General features: G+C 40.4%; 1 protein-coding gene across 1 annotated transcript in view; it reads right to left on the bottom strand.

The window, feature by feature from the left end:
* si:dkey-22o22.2 (neural-cadherin) overlaps positions 1-19,504 on the bottom strand; it is a 255,365-nt gene that overhangs the window by 73,976 nt on the left and 161,885 nt on the right. Inside the window, exons 12-16 of the mRNA XM_060824042.1 lie at positions 19,226-19,393; positions 4,896-5,145; positions 4,467-4,594; positions 3,075-3,261; positions 2,377-2,520 (exon numbers count right to left, since the gene is read on the bottom strand). Coding sequence (XP_060680025.1) covers positions 2,377-2,520; positions 3,075-3,261; positions 4,467-4,594; positions 4,896-5,145; positions 19,226-19,393 — 877 coding nt within the window. The remainder of the gene's footprint in view (positions 1-2,376; positions 2,521-3,074; positions 3,262-4,466; positions 4,595-4,895; positions 5,146-19,225; positions 19,394-19,504) is intronic.

Genomic DNA, 19,504 nt, shown 5'->3' with positions numbered 1-19,504 from the left:
AGGTCCTCAGGCAATACCTTCCAAACCCACAATCACTTCATTCTAGAAGGACAAGGGCAGCAGATACATGGGAACACAACCACCTGAAAGTTCACTTCCAAGCCACTCACCATCCTGACTTGGAAATATATCTTCGGTTCTTCAGTGTTGCAAGGTTAAGATCCTGGAATTCTTTCTCTAGGGACATTGTGGGTCACCCGCAGTACACAGACTGCAGCGGTTCCAGAAGGCTGTTCACTATCACTTTCTCAAGGGCAATTAGGGACGTGATATAAATGCTGGCCAGCCACCGACATACCACGTCACACAAGTAAATAAAAATAACAGGAATAAACCATTTGGTCCCCTTAAGCTTGCTCTGCATTCAATTTAATCATGGCTATTCAGAGATTCCTCACATCCACTTGCCTGCCCTTTCCTCATAACCCTTGATTTCCTACTGATCACAAATCTATCTGTCTCAGGCTTAAATGTGCTCAAGGACCCAACCTCCACACCTCTTTATGGCAGGGAGTTCCATAGACAATAAACCCTGTAAGGAAAAAAAAAGTATTCCTCATCTCAGTCTTAAATTGGCACTCTTTTATTCTGAGATTATGTCAATTGGTCCTCGACTCTCTCTTGGAGAAAACATCCTCTCAGCATTTACTCGGGTCAAGACCCTTAAGAATCCCTCCATGTTTCAACTAGTTCATCTGATTCTTCCAAATTCCAATGAACTGAGTCCCAATTTGTTTAGCTTTTGCTCATGAGATTGGGAATGATCCTAATAATGCTTCCCTGAACTGCCTCCAATGGAATGATATCTTTCCTAAATAAGGGGACCACAACTGCTCACACTACTCCAGATATTGTGGGCGGCACGGTGGCACAGTGGTTAGCACTGCTGCCTCACAGCGCCTGTAGACCCGGGTTCAATTCCCGACTCAGGCGACTGACTGTGTGGAGTTTGCACGTTCTCCCCGTGTCTGCGTGGGTTTCCTCCGGGTGCTCCGGTTTCCTCCCACAGTCACAAAGATGTGCGGGTCAGGTGAATTGGCCATGCTAAATTGCCCGTAGTGTTAGGCAAGGGGTAAATGTAGGGGAATGGGTGGGTTGCGCTTCGGCGGGTCGGTGTGGACTTGTTGGGCCGAAGGGCCTGTTTCCACACTGTAAGTCTAAGTCTAATCTAATATGGTCTCACCAATATTTTGTACATCTTATAGTAAAACTTCCCTCTTCTTATACTCCAACTCCCTTGAAATAAGAGCCAACATTCCATGAGCCTTCCTGTTTACCTGCGTGCTAGCTTTCTGTATTTCAACCACAAGTACCACCAAGTCCTTTTATTTTGCATCTTTTTGCAGTTTTCCTCCACATGAATAATACTCTGTTCTTTTATTCTCCCTTCCGAATTGAGCAACTTCACATATACCCGCATTATAACATTTGCCAACTTTTTGGCTAATTACTTAACCTATCACAACTCTTTAATCCCTCTCATAACCTGCCTTTCTATTAATTGTTGTGTCATCTGCAAATTTGGCTTTTGCTTTTGCATTTGTACTTTTGCTTTCTTCCTCCAAGTCACTAACATATATTAGAAATGGTTTACTCATGATACAAACAGGTGAGCCACAGATACTGAGTCCCACAACACAGTGAAAGCTGCAATATCTATAACTTGTCTAATGATTTGTATTAAAACTTCTGGATATAAGAATGAAAGTCCTACATAATTATGACGGCCATTCTCAGGCAGAATTAGTGAATGATATTTCATTACGCTACAATCTATAACACACTTTGTAGCAACAGTTTAAGTAATAGATGATAGTCACCCTCAGTTTCTCACCAAATATTTGATCCCAGCACTCTCTAAGTTTCTGACATTGATCACTCTGTAGCAGATTTGAAACCAATCAATTTATGCATGATCAGTAAGTGACGAATTAAGAATCCTTTGTACTGTTGCACTACTGCCGGTTCACCATATGGTGGAACCAAATCTCAAGAAGTCATTAAAGATTCATTTATTGGTGCAATGACACCCACGCTCCTCAGTTTATTTTAAAGTCCCACTCACAAGTGTTCTTGTTTTTAAATCAAGAATGGGAATATATTGTGCTGTAGGTACTGACATAAGCAGCAATTCATGTGAGATAGTGAATAGGACACCCGCTTATTTGACTTTGCGAGCGTGAGGTATGGAGAGGATTTGTAAGTGACAAGATCAACCCTTTTTTTTGCCCACTTCACTTTATTCCAATGTGGCTCACCAGGCAGCAATCAGCAGCATTGCGTGACTGATTTTATTCTGGAACACCATTTCATTTATAGGCACCCCCTTTCTGTGAAATCACATACGAAAGAATTGCATGATACAAAAAGACATACCTTCATCTCCATCATTTGCAGAAACAGTGATAATAACAAAGCCAATGTCCTTGTCCTCATCTATGTTTATTGTATAGGTTTCCTGTGGGAAGGCTGGTGCATTGTCATTCACGTCACTGACAAAAATCCTCACATACGCTGTATCTGTGAATAGAAAAATGTCCACTCACTTTTAAAGAGTTAATAGAACTTAATGAGGAAACGTAGAAATATCACTGAGTATTTGCCATATGTAAGTGTGTCGTCTACTGAAGTTTAAATTCACAACAAATTCAGCAATAGGAACATAACACAATAGGATTCTGTGTCACATCTGGAAAGTGCTGAAAAATGCTTTTAATGCCAAGCAGGCAGCGTTTGCCAATGGGATGTTTTTGTTACAGTATAGCCTGGATGATAATTTCTTCAAGGTTCAGCTCTGCTCCTGTGATTATTGAGCAGAACAATGGCCTGAAGCGAAGAACATCACAGGGAGTGAAGAAAATTGGTCAAAGCAAAGTAAGTAACATGAGTTGAATGGCACCTCCAAATGGAAAACAAATCATTTCATAATATTACTTTATTTTGTTCGGTTGCATAATTTGTAATTAATCTTAGTTAATTAAACACCTAAACCATTTGTGTACTTATTTTGGACAAACACATCCACCTATTTCCTTGGTTTGTTTGAAGAGCTGATAACACAGGTTCATATATACCAGTATTGGGCTGCCCATGCATGCCAGGCCGAGCAGACTCAGAGTTGTCTTGAGATTGAACTTCTATCAAATAAGACCCTTTCACCTCTCTGTCAAAGGATGTCTGCGTGAATATTATTCCTGTTTCAAAATCAATGCTGAAGTAATTATAGTCTCCACTGACATCCTTCACTATAGCGTAATTAATCTGTAGGTGAAAGCAAAGAAAACGAGTGAGCCCTCAAGTTTGAATGAACATTCGATTCTGTGACGTTTAGAGTTATATTTATCATACATCAAGGAATACTGATTGATTCAAAATAAATTCAAATCCAATCAAATAGAAACTAAACCAATGTAACTGCATGTACATTATCACATTTTGCAATTTACTTTGTTTCATGGTATCTGCACTGTCATTATTATCTTCAGAACTTATAACAACACCAAAAATGTTCATTATTTGCCTGAAGAATACAGTCTGTATTACACTATAGGAGAGAAACAAATGAGAGAAATAAAATTTACCAACAATTTGTAGATAAATTAGATATACTGTAGTCAAGGAATTAGGTAGACTAAAGAGGACAGCCACAAAATAGTTACATACTTCACCCTCAATAAAGTGCAAGGCTGTAACAATGTTCATACACAAAATATGCTTGGGGAAGTGAGGTGGGACTAGTGAGCTTGTATTGTATAATCTCTTGTTACCATCCCTACATCTTTCTGTGGAGAAAAGTGCATGTTTTCTGTAGAAGACAGATCACTTGTTCATCATATTTTTCAAATATGCTTTCTAACCAAAAGACACTGGAGCAGAATTAGGCCATTCGGTCTATCAAGTGCAGGGTTACGAAGATAGGGTGAGGGGGTAGGACTGTGTGGGATGCCCTTCAGAGGGTCACTGCAGCCTGAATAGTCGAAGTGACCTCTTTCCACACTATAAGGGGTCTATGATTCTAAGTTTACTTCACCATTCAATCATGGCTGTCTTCCCTTTTCAACCTCCCCAGATCTCACCTCCTCATTCATTGTGAGATCACTTACACTTACCTGGTTTAAGACCCAAGGTCTTAAAATCTGGAGACTATTTGTGATCTCCAGCGGCATGGTTAGATCTACACAGCTGCTGGCCAGTCAGCTAGAGTGAGGGGCAGAAATCCTTCCTCCAACCAATGGAACTCATCAGAGCAATACAGGGCTTTTATGATCTCAATTCTGTAAGTTGATGGAAATGATTCAGCAAAAAGGCATCTACAGCTGTATGCTACCTGTTTGACCTGGGCTGTGCACCTACCCAACCAAGTCCATGAACACGAATCATGTGAGGAAGGTGGTTATCCAACAAGTATAGCATAAAACAAGCAGAACTACTTGGAGAAATACAATGTGCACAGCACAATTTCTAACCTTTCCATGGCGTCCTGAATCCAGATCAGTTGCTGATACCTGCACAACAGACAGACCAACTGCAGCACCCTCAGGGACCGTGGCTTCATAAATGGATGAGGTAAAGAAAGGAACATTGTCGTTCACATCTGAAAAATTGAATAATTAAGAAAGGTCATGATGTAGCATAACGACAGAATGAATCTTCTGCAATCAATAGATGACATGATCATTACTGAATTTTACTAAAAGACACTTTTAAAACAATCACCCATGTACAGGTCATGCATAAAGTTAGGGATGTTATATCAAATAGAAAGCACAAACTGACTGAAATATTTTATTTATTTATTGGAAACTGCTGACACTATATTGAAGTGTTTCAGCAAGCGAGGGAAACTTTGTAAGATTCAAAGACCCGCATCTAAACTTAGTTTACCTCAAACATACCTGTCACATTGACAAAGATGGTGGTAAAGGAGGCTAATGGAACTGCAGCCACATTCTGAGCCCTGACTCTAAGGATGAAAAATTTTGTAACCTCAAAATCTAGTGGTTCTGCCACTAAAATAGAGGCTGATCCATCAGCACGATTGGGTTTCAGGTAGAATCGGATTGGCATGTTTGTTTCTGGAACCTGGCCTTCTTCCAGATTGTATGTAACTCGTGGGTCACCAAGAGGAGATGTTGCCTTGACAGTCTAAAATCACAGAAAGTAAGACTTAACATTAAAAGTGCTGTAACCACTAAACAGGACAGTCAGAAAACAATTACATACTTCTCTCTGAATAAGGTGAAATATTGTATGTGAAACTACAATGTTCCTACACCTAATAATGTTGGGGAAGTGAGGTGGGACGGGTGGGCCTGTATGCTGTAATCCTTGTCATCATCTTTATATGAGACAAATGCATATTTCCCATTCAGTGGGAAGAGAGATAGCTTGCTTTTAGTATTTTTCAATTATACTTTATAACCAACTGTTAGAAATGCACATGTACAGTGAGCAGTCATGCATCTTCTGATATCTCTTCTCCTGATAAGAGCTGGATCTCTGCTTGGTTTGTAACTTGCACCTAGGACAGGACTTTCCCAGTTAAGTATATTGATGAGCTGGGATTATACTAGAAAACATTTCAGACAGGAATTCTAACATCATCCTATCAACCTTATGCTATTCCCAAAGTGGGTTACATGGAAAGTAATTGAGCTAATTAAATATATGATTAAGAGCCTTTTTAACCATAATTTCTTCCTTTACCAAAATTATGTCTAAGTAGGGTAATTGAGGAGGAACCTCTTTGTTGGTTCATGGTATGTGGTAACATTAGATGGGCTAGCATTTGTTGCTCATACCTATTTGTTCTTGAGAAGATGATGGTAAGCTACCATCTTGAATAGCTTCAGTCCACGTGATGCAGGGGCACCCAAAGTGCGGTAAGAAACGGATTTCCCAGATTGTGACAATAAAGTGATAGCCCAGTTCCAAGTCAGAATAATGAGTGGCTTGCAGGGAACTTATAGGTAGTGATGTTCCAATGTATTTGCTGTTGTTCTGGATAGTGGACATTGTGCGTTTGGACAATGTTGTCAAAAATGGCATCTTGAGTTGTTGCTGTGTATTATCCAAATGGTACATGGGGGAGAATGTTCAATGGTGCATGGGATCAAGCAGGTTGCTTTGTCCCAGATAGTGTCAAGGTTCTTGAATGTTGTTGGAGCTGCACTCATGCAGGCAAGTGGAGACTATTCCATCACACTCCTGACTTGTGCCTATAGGATGATGGACAAACTTTGATGAGTTAGGAGATGAGTTACTTACAGTAGAATTCCCAGTATCTGACATGTAACCACAGTATTTAAAATGGCTAGTCCAGTTAGGGTTTTAGTCAATTGTCATGAAAAGAGTGTTGGTTGGGAAGATTCAGTGATGGTAATGCTGTCAATGAGAGATGGTTAGATTGGAGTTAGTCATTGCTTGAATGTTACTTGCTACCAATTAACCCAAGCCTGGATGTTGTTTTGCTCTTGCTGCCAATATTCCTTCTAATTTTTTGGGGTGTGGACCTCCAAGATCCATGCCTGTCATCAACCTCTGAATCCAGAAGTCAATGCGTCTGCAATTGGCGTGCATGGAATCTTGGAGGGGCAGTAATGTCACGCAGCTTAGAGGGAACGTTGCCAGCTGCATGAGAGCATTTTAACTGAAGAGTTTTAAATACTACTGAACATTATGCAATCATCAGAAAACATGCTTATTTCCCGACCAGATATTAAAGGGAAGGTCCTTCTTGAAGCACCTGAAGATGGTTGGGCCTAGAACTCTCTGTGGCAATACACTAGGGCTGAGATTATTGACCCTCAAAAAGCACAATAATCTTCTTGCAATTTACCGTAGCACCTCAACTATCGAAACGAGACGGGCAGGGAATATTCTGTTCAGTTAACTGGAAACAAGTGGTAATTAATGAGTGCTGGTTATCTGAACATTTCTTGGTTATCCGGCAATGCATGCTTTTGGGAGTTTCACACTGCACTTTGACTTTTAATAAGCTATGAATGCCGTTTAACTGATAACTGAATGCTGAGTTGCCTAATGCCATTTTGCGGGACCTTGAGATCTTGTTTGGATAAACCGAAATTCGGATAATTGATGTTCGAATAATTGAGGTTCTACTGTAGATGTTTTATATTTTTTTTTAAATTAGGCTCACAGCCCTTTGATAACATCCATAGACCCAGCTGAGACTGTTTTAATTATGTTCACAGTGAAAAATTACAATCATTGCAGTACATAAAAAATATGGAAAAGCTATCAGCATATTAACAACTAGAGTCTAATTTTGCCTGAAGTTAATAAATAATCTCTCAAGCTGTTCATTGTTTCCTCATGTTCCCTCACTTTTGGGAGTTTCACACTGCACTTTGACCTTTACATATGCCATGAATGATTCATTTATAATGCTATCTAATTAGATTCATGAAGAACCCTAAGTACCTCATTAGTTTTAACAAGGAATATTTTGGATGTTTAGAAACTAATTTCTATGCAGATTGATGAGCTTGTGCTCCAATCACATAATTAGTAGATCATTAATACAATACATAATTGTAATTTTAAAATTGAGTTCATATCACTATTTAGTGAGATACACTTCTTACAGGTGAATCCTCCAGGGGTGTAATTATGAAAAGAAATAGCTTCATACCTTCCAAATTCTTGCAAAGTATTTCAACATCTGATTGCCTGCAAATAGTGAGCAGGAAGTGGTAGACATTGTTGCCACTACACTATTCAAATATGCAGATGTTTAATGCTTCAGTCTTCTGTGCCTCAGAGAAGAAATCTCCAAATCCTCTTAAATTACACATAAGACTTTTGCAGTCCAAATATACTGGAATATTAGAGTCATACAGTCATACTACATGGAAACAGACCCTTTGATCCAAACAGTCCATACCAACTATAATCCCAAACTAAACTAGTCGCACCTGCTTGTGCTTGGTCCCATTTCCCTCCAAACCCTCCTTATTCAGATATTTGTCTTTTAAATGTTGTAACAGTACCCACATTCACCACTTTCCCTGGAAGTTCATTCCACACATGAACCACTCTCTGTGTAAAAATGTAGCCCCTTTTTAAATATTTCTCTTCTCAAACTCTATGCTCTAGATATCTATTAAATCTTTCCATTTCACCTTAAACATTCATTTTTGGAAAAAGACTTATCTGCCCTAACCATGCCTATCATGATTTTTTAAATTCCTATAACGTCACCCTTCAGCTTCTGATGCTCTAGAGAAAAAAGCCCCAACCTATTCAGCTTCTCCCTATAACTCAAACTCACCAGTCCCAGCAAAGTCCTTGTAAATCTTTTCTACATCCTCTCAAGTTTAAAAGCATCCTTCCTATAGAAGGGTGACCAGAATTATATGCAGTATTCCAAAAGTGGCCTCTCCAATGTCCTGTATAGCCGCAATATGATGTCCCAACATCTATACTCAATGTTCTGACTAATGGATACAAACATGCCAAACACCACCTTCACCACCCTGTCCATCTGCGATTCCACTTTCAAGGAACTATGCAAGTGCACCCCGAGGTCTCTTTGTTTAGCAATATTCTCCAGGGCCCTATCATTAACTATATGAGCCCTACCATGCTTGTCTTACCAAAATGCAACACCTCATATTTATCTAAGTTAAAATTTGATCTGCACTCCTTGGCACATTTACCCATTTGATCAAGGTACCATTGTACTCTGAGATAATCTTCTTCACTGTCCAGATTCCAACCTGAATGTGTGCAGATCTGATGAATAGTTAAACATTAACTCTGTTTCTCTCTTCATAAATGCTGCCATAACTGCTACACTTCTCCAGAATTTCCTGTGTACATATCAAATAATAAGCAGGCTGGCCTATTCTTTCTCTAGAAGAGAAAGCCGTAGTACTGGCAGAGAACCGTTGGAGTTGTCCCATTGATCAAAGTAAGCTTAGATGTCAGCCCTAGGGTGGCAGTAGTCCAAGGGCACATAGTTCTTCCGGCAAATAAAATGCAGGGGTTAGATCTTAGAAGCAGGAGAATTTTCTGGGGATATAATGGGCTTTGGTTTTGAAGGACTGCAGAATTCAAGGAAGAATGTTGAAGGGGCTGAGGTTCACACCATGGTTACCATCTTTCATTAATCCCATCTTGTGTTTTTTAAGGAAGCAGGTCTTTCTAAACATACTTCAAATTAAGATGATACTCTTCATTTTATCATTAGCTTCTCCTACAGGTGAAACATTAGCAGCTGCACCCACTCATGCCAAGGGGACAATTAACTCCTAAGGAGGAAGATGAAGCCTCAAAGGAGGCAGAACCACATCATCATGCAACACTTAGTAGCAGCACAGACTCACACATTTTGGTGGGCGTATATGAGTCAGCTAAAGGAGATCCACACACTGGGGCGAGCACATGACAGTCACGAGACCAGCTATCAGAGACTGAATAAGCGGTGCCAAGTGGCCAGAGGAGTGCTGGAGCTGACCGAGGTGCTGAATCCAAGTCTGATGCTGAACCAACAGAGTCATCAGTCGGGCAGTGTATGATGGATGAAATGTGTAAGGTACACAAAAATATGGTGGTCGTTCCACATTGACATGGGCAATGGATGAGTCTGTCTAGGTCATGAATGTGATCACCTGCTCTTCAGAATATATGATGTCCTCCATTGACAAACTGGTGACTGTCATGGAGGATCAAAACCAGCAGTTTAGATTTAGATTACTTACAGTGTGGAAACAGGCCCTTCGGCCCAACAAGTCCACACCGACCCGCCGAAGCGCAACCCACCCATACCCATACATTTACCCCCTACCTAACACTACGGGCAATTTAGCATGGCCAATTCACCTGAACCGCACATCTTTGTGACTGTGGGAGGAAACCGGAGCACCCGGAGGAAACCCACGCAGACACGGGGAGAATGTGCAAACTCCACACAGACAGTCGCCCGAGACGGGAATTGAACCCGGGTCCCTGGTGCTGTGAGGCAGCAGTGCTAACCACTGTGCCACCATGCCGCCATGACAGGATGGTGGGTATACACTTTCATTGGCATGCCATTGCCATGTTATTCACTTATCACACAGGTTAAACATTGGCAGCTGCAACCAATTGTGCCAAGGGGGCAATCAACTCCTAAGGAGGAAGGTGAAGCCTCAAAGAAGACAGCACCACATCCTCAAGTATCACTTGGTACCAGCCCAGACTTCAGAAGGTATATATGAGTCAGCCACACACTGATGCAAGAACATCATCAGCTCTCGTGCTCAAAGCTAAGACAAGAGGGGATGAAGTACCAGGAGTCTCAGCCAAGTCCTGGTTCCTGTCTAAAAAGCAGGAAAACCAACTGGACCTCAATATGCCCTCAGTATCTGGGGGCACTTCTCAGAGTTTTTCTGATAGTAGGCAGCTTCTTCACCATCCCACTGCCTTTTGCACAAATGTCACAGAGTGTCTCAGCACCACTACCTGCAAGTTCTCATCCAAACCATTCAACATCCTCACTCAGAAATATATCACTGTTCCTTTACTGTCACTTAGTCAAAATTGTGGAATTCTCTCCGCTATGACATTGTGGGTCAATGTACAACACATAAACTGCAGTGTTCCAAGAAGGTAGGTCACCATCAACTTCTCAAAGGAAACTAGTGGTAGAAATAAATTATGGCCCAGCCAGTGCTACTCACATCCATGGGTACATTTAAAAAGTGAGATTCTTGCTGCCACCATATTGGGGTTCCCTGAGCCTTAGACAACCAGACAGCCAGAAGACAGCTGACAAAGTAATTTCAGGCAAAGCAGCATGTAGATCAGCAGCCTATCTCTGGGGAAGTGGGATTTAACCTATTATTGCATAACTGTTCTTTTTGCTTAATGTTCTGGCTGCATTAGTATTTCATTTTTGTGTCCAGATGGCTTTGATTTAGATTGAATGCATATTGTGAAGGAAGTTTGGATTCAGTGGTCCCTCTGATCAGCCTCATTTAGTACCTTGGCTTTGGCACATGCACAGACAGCCTTGTTGTTAATGTGTATGAGATATAAGGAAAAGGATCTTATAGCTGAACAGTTGACACAAAGCTAGTGGAATCTTCCTCATCGTATCGGTGTCAAAATCCTCCTGCATCCCACTTTGTGCAGCTAGATAGCACGGCTCTCCCTCATCATCAGACTCATCCTGAGATGACGTGGCTTTTGCCATCAGATCCTCCTGTTCCAGAGCTTCCCTTCTTTAGAGAATCAGGTTGTCCAAGGCATGGCAGTCTATAACCACTAGTGAGATTCTTGTAAAACTGCAAATATCCAAACGTCTCAAACATGAGAGGAAGTAGGATAATGGCCACACTTCCACCAGGACCATCATTCAGCAGACCATTGTTATACTCAACATATATTCGAGATGTTTGGATCTTTGCAGTTCTGTGCATGAATTTCTCTCTGGGGTCATTAACCATTTGTTGAGAATATACCTTTTGTCATTCAGAAGCCAGTCACCTAAAGGCTCCAGGCCACTGAACATCTCTGTCAACTGGGAGTGCTCAAGTATGTATGCCTCAAGACTGCTCCCTGGATAAGTCTGGATTATCCATTGCCTATGGTCATACAGAACCTCCCATTGATGGATTTCTGAACAATAAAAGATCCTGACTATCCAGATGGAGTTTACATTGTCCCATGTGTGCAATCCATAACCTCCTGCATATTTGGAAAACCAGCCATGGCAACAAAAGCCTCTGGCCCTTCCTGCTTCACTTGGATTTTTATTGGTGATGGAGATATACTCCATCAATGTGCAGGTTCTGTGTGAACATAGGTAATGGACAATTCAGATGTATCCAAGGACATGGCTGAAAATAGCATCTGTGAAAAGCTTGAAAGAGTGATGGGCTACCATCTGTGGGATCAGTGGTTAGCACTGCTACCTCACAGCAACAGGAAACCTGGTTCCATTCCAGCCTTGGATAACTGTCTGTGTGGAGTTTGCACATTCTCCCTGTGTCTGTGTGGGTTTCCTCTGGGTGCTCCAGTTTCCTTTCACAGTCCCTAGACGTGAAGGCTAGGTGAACTGACCACACTAAATTGACCATTGTGCATGTTAGGTGGACTGGCGATCAGAAATGCAGGCTTACAGGGATGGGATAGGCCGTGAGTCTGGGTGGGATGCTCTTCAGAGAGTCAGTGTGGACTCGATGGGCCAAATGGCCTTCTTCCACACCGTAAAGATTCTATAGTTCAAATTGTGATGAGGAAGAATTTCTTCAGCCAGCGGGTGGTGAACCTGTGGAATTCATTGCTGCAAAAAGCTGTAAAGGCCAAGTCATTGGATGTATTTAAGACAAAGATAGATAGATTCTTAATTAGTAAGGGGATCAAAGGTTGCAGAGAAAAGACAAGGAAATGGCATTGAGAAATATACCAGCCACAAATGATGAAGCAGACACAACAAGCCAAATGGTCTAATTCTGCTCCTATATTTTATGCTCTTATGATTTTACGACATCTGGAATGATACAGAGGTGAAATCATTCAAGGCCAGAGATACTATAAAGGACACAGTTAGTGGGTGGCCCTAGCACAACTGAAGGCAATCCTCCTCAGATGGCATGTAACACAAAGATGTAAATATCTTCCTTGAGAGAAGCAATCTTCTGAGGTAATGCTGATCAGACATCTGGATGCATGTCATTCTCACCCTGTAGATACAGCTGGCAAGATGCCTTTGCCTTCCTATGCCAGCCTGATGTTGCTGTCTATTTTGCTCAGCCCCTTGTTCAGCAGTAGGTTATTCAATTTTCTGAACCATAGGGTGTACCTGTCCCTAGCCAGCGACCTTCTTTTTTCTCCTTCACTTTATCACTGGAGAAGGAAGCTCTCACAGAATGAACAAGTTTAACAGGGACAGCAAGCTAAGAGTCAAACTTGATCAAAGCACTTTTTCTATGCCCCATTCCCTGAGCAAATGTACTGCTGGAGATTGGAAACTATGAAAAATCAAAGTTAAAATACCATGAAACTCTCCCAGCTTCAGATCAACACAGCCACAGTCCCACTTTGAGCTTTACATCTATTTTGTATCAGATATTGCTACTGGTGTCACTCCTTCCAAAAAATGCGTGGGCAACATAAAATTTATGTCTATTGCCTTGGTAACAATTAATAGCATGTTAATTAAGTTTTTTTTAAAATGGTAGGCTGCTGATTTTGGTCTTTTATTTGAGGCTGGTTAACAATCCAATATCATTGTGTTGGATTGTACACATACAGGTGGGATACTGTGGCAGCGATGTGTGTGGCAAGGGTGCGGTCGTCAGGATTTTCTACATGTAATGCTCACCTCTGGAAGTCACATTTGTAATTGGAACATTTGAATCTAAGTAACTTAAAATGACTGGATTATCTGCTTCCGTGTGTAAATGTGGAAATTAGATGATGTTATCCACATTGCTGTGCCCCACAAGATATTTCATTGTGTCAGTACTTCTCCAGAAGCTTTCCACTAACAGTAATGCTAACACGGAGCTGGACTTTCAACTGCACACAGCAGTGTGGACAGGAGTGGGCTTGCATTGCAAATTGAACACCTGGATATTGGGCCAGTCTTTCAATACCTCTGGATCTTACTGGAATGTTTCAAAGGATAGTTGGGTGGAAAATGGGAGGGGGGGGGGGCGGGGGAGGGGGGAGTTAGTGAGGGGGAGGAGTAGGAGATAGGAGATGGAGAGAATTGTGTGGAGCCAACAATTCATAAACTTCCAATGAACATACTGGAAAGAAACAGGTCAAACTTTCAATATTAAAAATGGGAAGAGCAAACAGTGAGGGACATATTATTGCACAGCTGTTAAAAATACATAAGGATCCATTATTCAACATGTTTGCCCATCTTAAGTCATAGAGTGTTACATTAGAAAGGATGTGCTGGTTTTGATGTCAATGTTATGATCATAGAATCCCTACAGTGTGGAATCAGGCCATTCGGTCTATTGAGACTACACTGATCTTATGATGAAGTTAACCCTGCATATCCCATGTCTAATCCACCCAACTGATACACTATGCATGACACTATAGGAAATTTAGTATGGCCAATCCACTTAATCTGCACATCTTTGGACTGTGGGAGGAAATGGGAGCAACCAAATGAAACCCACACAGGGAGTTGCCCATGCCTGGAATCAAACTCCTTTGATAAAAAAAACAATCAAACTGAGGTGTACACGGAGTGGTCCAAAGTTGATATTTCTGTTTATTAAGTGCTGTTTATGAAGAATTATTTGATCCGAAGACATATGGTGTTTACCCTGTTGACATAAGCCTTAGATCACCTTTGTAGAAATAGGTTTCTAATTACCACAAGACTAACCCAAAGGTCCACTGACCGTCTGTAAGCAAGTGTAAGTATTAGGATTAGCTGGCATCATTTTTTTACCACTGACTGGAAAATCAATGCCAACATTTATATGAGGCATGATTTCAAAACTATTTTAAAGTTTGAAAGTGCACAGAATGTCAGTAGCCCTTGATGTAAAAACAAAATAGTGTAAATGTTGGAAATCTGATAAAAAAATAGAAAGTGCAGGAAAGACTCTGCAGCACTTTTGTAAAAAGAAACAGCATTAGTTTTTCAAATGTTAACTCTGCTTTTCCCACCACATAGAGCTGCCAGTCCCTCTGAATATTTCAGCTTTTTTCTGTTTTTATTTCAGAAATACGATTTGTATAAGGTGAATTCTAAAAGCACATTATTCAAAACTAAACAAAATATTTCAAATCAACGACAGAAATTCACATCTTTTGATGTTGTTAATCATATTTAAATGTATGGGAAATAAATGAGAAGTTAACCTTGCACCTATGAATAGGAGGGGAGTGAAATTATGGTCTTTGTGTCAGAAAGTGTACGTTCATAACATCTTCCTTTTGTAATTAAATGCTTATAGAAGTTTCTAAGATTAATTCCAGTTCTAGCCTCAATTACCCAGCTTTGTGAATTTTAGCCAAAGTAAATATCTAGAATCTCAGCAGTTCGCATTAATATAAACAACAAAATTTCACAATAGTATTTGGGCAAACAGCTGTTAATGTTGGAACAGTCTTAAAGGGTTAATTTGATTTTCTGTGATTGTGTAAAATGGTAATAAGTTTCTTTCAATGCTAAAATCAGGATGTAAGATAGTCCTTCAGGTCAATTACAAATATTTCACACTATTACACAATGAAAAATGAGCTCCACTGAAAGGTAGAAATGAAAAAAATGGAAAGTACATTAATGTAAATGATGTTTCAATTAGAATTCCCACTTGGTCATGTTCTAGCACATAGGTCCACCATAAACCTGCAGATATTTTTCATTTTTCTATGCCTGTTGTCTTTCTTCAGGGATCTGATAACTTTTATGCTCAAACAGTTTGATAATTGAAATACTCATCTGCTTTTTATAGCTGCAGGGTGCTGTTAGATTTTGTATGCTAAAATTTTTTATTGTCTTATTTCCCTACTGTGTTGCATTATCTGACTTCATGAAATTACTATTCTTCAGATATTTCATTTCAAAACTCAATAAAATGTTCATTGTATTATATAAATAGCTCTGTTTGAGCACTGTTCACATAAGATCTCCACTCCTGATTGTTATCAAGAACCTCCTACTGGAAAGTTAACTTACACAAAGCTCGTTGAGGTGCTTTGTATATGGACAACAGGCCATGGAATGACAGGAGGGAATTACTTGTCACAGAACTCGTAGCCTTTGACCTGCTCTTGTTGACAAAGTTTGTATGCGCCTCATCTTCCGCCTGGGAACCCTCCAACCACAAGGTATGAATTCAGATTTCTCCAGCTTCCTCATTTCCCCTCCCCCCACCTTGTCTCAGTCGGTTCCCTCAACTCAGCACCGCCCTCCTAACCTGCAATCCTCTTCCTGACCTCTCCGCCCCCACCCCACTCCGGCCTATCACCCTCACCTTGACCTCCTTCCACCTATCCCACCTCCATCGCCCCTCCCCCTAGTCCCTCCTCCCTACCTTTTATCTTAGCCTGCTTGGCTCTCTCTCTTATTCCTGATGAAGGGCTTATGCTCGAAACGTCGAATTCTCTATTCCTGAGATGCTGCCTGGCCTGCTGTGCTTTGACCAGCAACACATTTGCAGCGTTTGTATGTGACTAGTCCAGTTCAGTTTCTAGTAGCCCCCAGGATGTTGATAGAGGCCAGTTCAGTGACAGTAATGCTATTGAACCTCAAGTGGAGATGGTTACATCCTCTCTTATATATGGTCATTGCCTGACCCTTTTGTGACATGAATGTTACACATCACTTATCAGTCACATCTGAATGTTGTCCAGCTTTTAATGCATGCGGATACAGACTATTTCAGTTTCTGGGGAGTTGCAAATGGCAATAAACATCCCCAATGATAAAGACCCTGGGTGAGCCTAGGACACTATCCTGAGAACTTCTGCAGTTAAGTTCATTTAATTAGATGACTTAACTTCCAAAAACCATGACCATCTTCCTTTGTACCAGGCATGACTCCAAACAGCAGATAGCTTTCCCTCTGATTGCCCTTGGCTGCTGTTTTATTAGACCTCTTTAATGATTTAGTCAGTGAAATGCTATCATGATGTCAAGGACAGTCACTCTCAGTTCACCCCAGGCCGAAAATGGAAAATTCTTCCAGTTCTACACATCTGATGCAGGAATGGAAATCCAAAGATGCCTCTGCAATTTGCATTACTTTACCTTTCTCATTCCAAGCCATTGAGATTGAGGCACCATGTCTGCTGAAACCATCAAGGACAATGGACAGGGAAATATGAGTGAACTACATATCTTGTCCCCATCAGTAGGGCATCAAGGCAATCACCTGAGGTATTTAACTGGTGGCAAATCCAATCATTTGGATTAAGTGATCCTTACCATGGGAGAGGTGTTCCAAGACATCAAGTCATCAAGTGACAATGGGACTATCTTAAACCTAATCAGTTGAACAATGAAATCCGAGCTGAGAGTAGATAAGAGCTGATTGTGAATGCTGATATTTGAATTACTGGTCGTGCGTCAAGCCAATCCTCTGTGACTCTGAACTTCTGATTTCTCTGCAATATGAGGACAATAGCTGAGATGGTGGTGAGAGAAGACTCAACTTGAGTCCCCCTCTCTTCCTCTAATCCACTTTGCAAGTTTCAGGCCTTATTTGTTGATCATGTGACCTAGTCATGCCTCTGTGGCAGTAGAGATGTCTTGAAGGAAAGTAACCATACACTACTATCTTCAGAAGAATAGTCAAAATCAGCTTTTTATCTTTAAATTGTAAGTATCAGGACCACAGAGAGAAAGTTGCAAGACCACTGGATACAGCATGATGCCAAGTGAGACATGAACCTCCACAGACTAGATACCCCTTGTATTTCTCAGGACTTTAATCCAATTCATCTAACATTCTCCACTCTGTGATCTATTTTTACATGTGGACAAACTCCAAGTGTGTGCATGAGTGTGGGCACATGTGTGAGTAGGTAGGCAGCAAAATCAGTGTATTTTATTATTTTTTCCTTGAACCAAATTAAATATAGTAAACAAAAACAGAAATTGCTGGCAAAACTCAACAGGTCTGGCAGCACCTATGGATTCTGTTTCTGAATTTGACTCAAAATATTAACTTTGTTTTCTATCCTCAGATGTTTTGTTTTTGGTTTCCAGCATCTGCAGTTTTTTTGGGGTCTTTTTGTTTGTTAAGTATGGTAAAGCTATCCTGTGTCTCCGGTCAAATTCAAGAAGATCTATCTGATTAGATTTTAATTACAGTGAGGGAACAGTTAAACACTCAGTGAATTGGCAAGTCTGTTGTTCTCACAAAAATCCTGTATACAATCAAAAAATGAGTGGGATAAGAGGAGATTCATTTGACCCAGTCTCGCTTGATTCCAAAGTCCATAGAGCCTGCTTCTGTGCTATAACAATTCTCTGATACTTTTAATAAGACAGAATAATTTCCTACTCGCAATGTCCCAAATCAGATACTCTCGTAACTGTTTGCTTAGTTATTCTTACATTTTCTGTTCCTAGATTCTCCAACTGAGTGGAATGATATCCCTCTTGATGTTATTTTTCAGCTCACCATTACAGGATGTGTTAATGCAATCTAGCATGAGTTTGATGTGTCTTTTGAAAAGGCTGTCATTGCATGTCAACCTTTCATAACACAGACTGATCAAAGACAAAATAGTATTAGCAGAGGAAGGAAAATCAGGTCTGGGAGAGTGTTTTATTTATGGCCTGGGAAGTCTTGGGAGAGGAGGAGGGAAAGACAAGTATCAACATGAGCTATCTGCAGGATGGAGAGATTATCCATGATGTTGAAAATGGAATGGTTGGTACTCTTTTGACAAGACAACTGAGATCCCGTAGCAAATAGAAAGATGAAGAAAATCACGAATGTGCAAAAGGACAGAATTGAAGGAATGCGGTGAGCTTACAGCAAATTGTATACATGGAATTCTATGCAAACAACAATAATTTGCATTTATATAGCACTTCCAATATAGTAAACCAATCCTAGGTGCTTGGATAGGTAGCAGAAGGTAGGGAAGGAGTGAAGAAAATCAAGCCAGCTCAAAACGCTTGAACTGAATCTTATATGGTAGTAGAGCTGTGGTAGATTACAGAGTTACACAGAGCTACTTGGTACTGGAGAGGATATGGGGTAAAAAACTGAACTCAGCGTTAATTGGATGCCAAGGCTGCAAATAGTCTGATTCTAGTCTCAAGAATTTGCTTAAGAAAGTATCAAAATGGACTTTGTGGGGATTAACAAGAACACTTTCGGTCAATCCAATATTTAACGGAAGAATTTTTTCTGATCATCCAACAAAAGATATTTGCTAAACTTTCCTGTGTTATTTAATGTTTATGATTTAGCTCGGACTAGACAAAAATTGTATTGATAATTTTATTTCCACATCACAAAATCAATAGCTGAGTGGGACATACATGGCAACAGGGGATTGGAGATGGTTTGGATTAGATTCCAGGTCTGTAGTGATCTCAGTCAGGACAGAAGTTGAGGACTAGATGAACGTGATTGCACTTGAATGTAACTTGCATTTAACATTTAAAATGTATTGCATTTCAACACTGAGTCTTCTTTACTAAACATTTTGCTTGGAACCTCATAAACCAATCATTGTAAATTTCACCAAGTCATATCATTTAACATGCATTACATACCACAATCCTCAAGTCACGAGTAGTGTTCTCTGGGATAGTTACTTGATATTCTTCCTGCTCCCACTGAGGTGGCTGGTTATGTATATTAGTGATAGTAACAGTTAGTTCTACGCTGCTACTTCGATTGCCTCCGTCAGTTGCTATTATTTGACGACTGATATGAGCAATCTAGAACACAAAGATACGTCAAGAACTGATAATGATTTGATCAAATCAGAGATTTTTGTTTTACATTTAGCATGGGAAATATAATCAGGTTCTCAAACATGCCAATAAATG

The sequence above is a fragment of the Hemiscyllium ocellatum genome, chromosome 4 (genome assembly GCF_020745735.1).
Source record: "Hemiscyllium ocellatum isolate sHemOce1 chromosome 4, sHemOce1.pat.X.cur, whole genome shotgun sequence".
In the NCBI taxonomy this organism is placed as follows: Eukaryota; Metazoa; Chordata; class Chondrichthyes; order Orectolobiformes; family Hemiscylliidae; genus Hemiscyllium; species Hemiscyllium ocellatum.
This window is presented reverse-complemented; position numbering and strand designations above follow the sequence as displayed.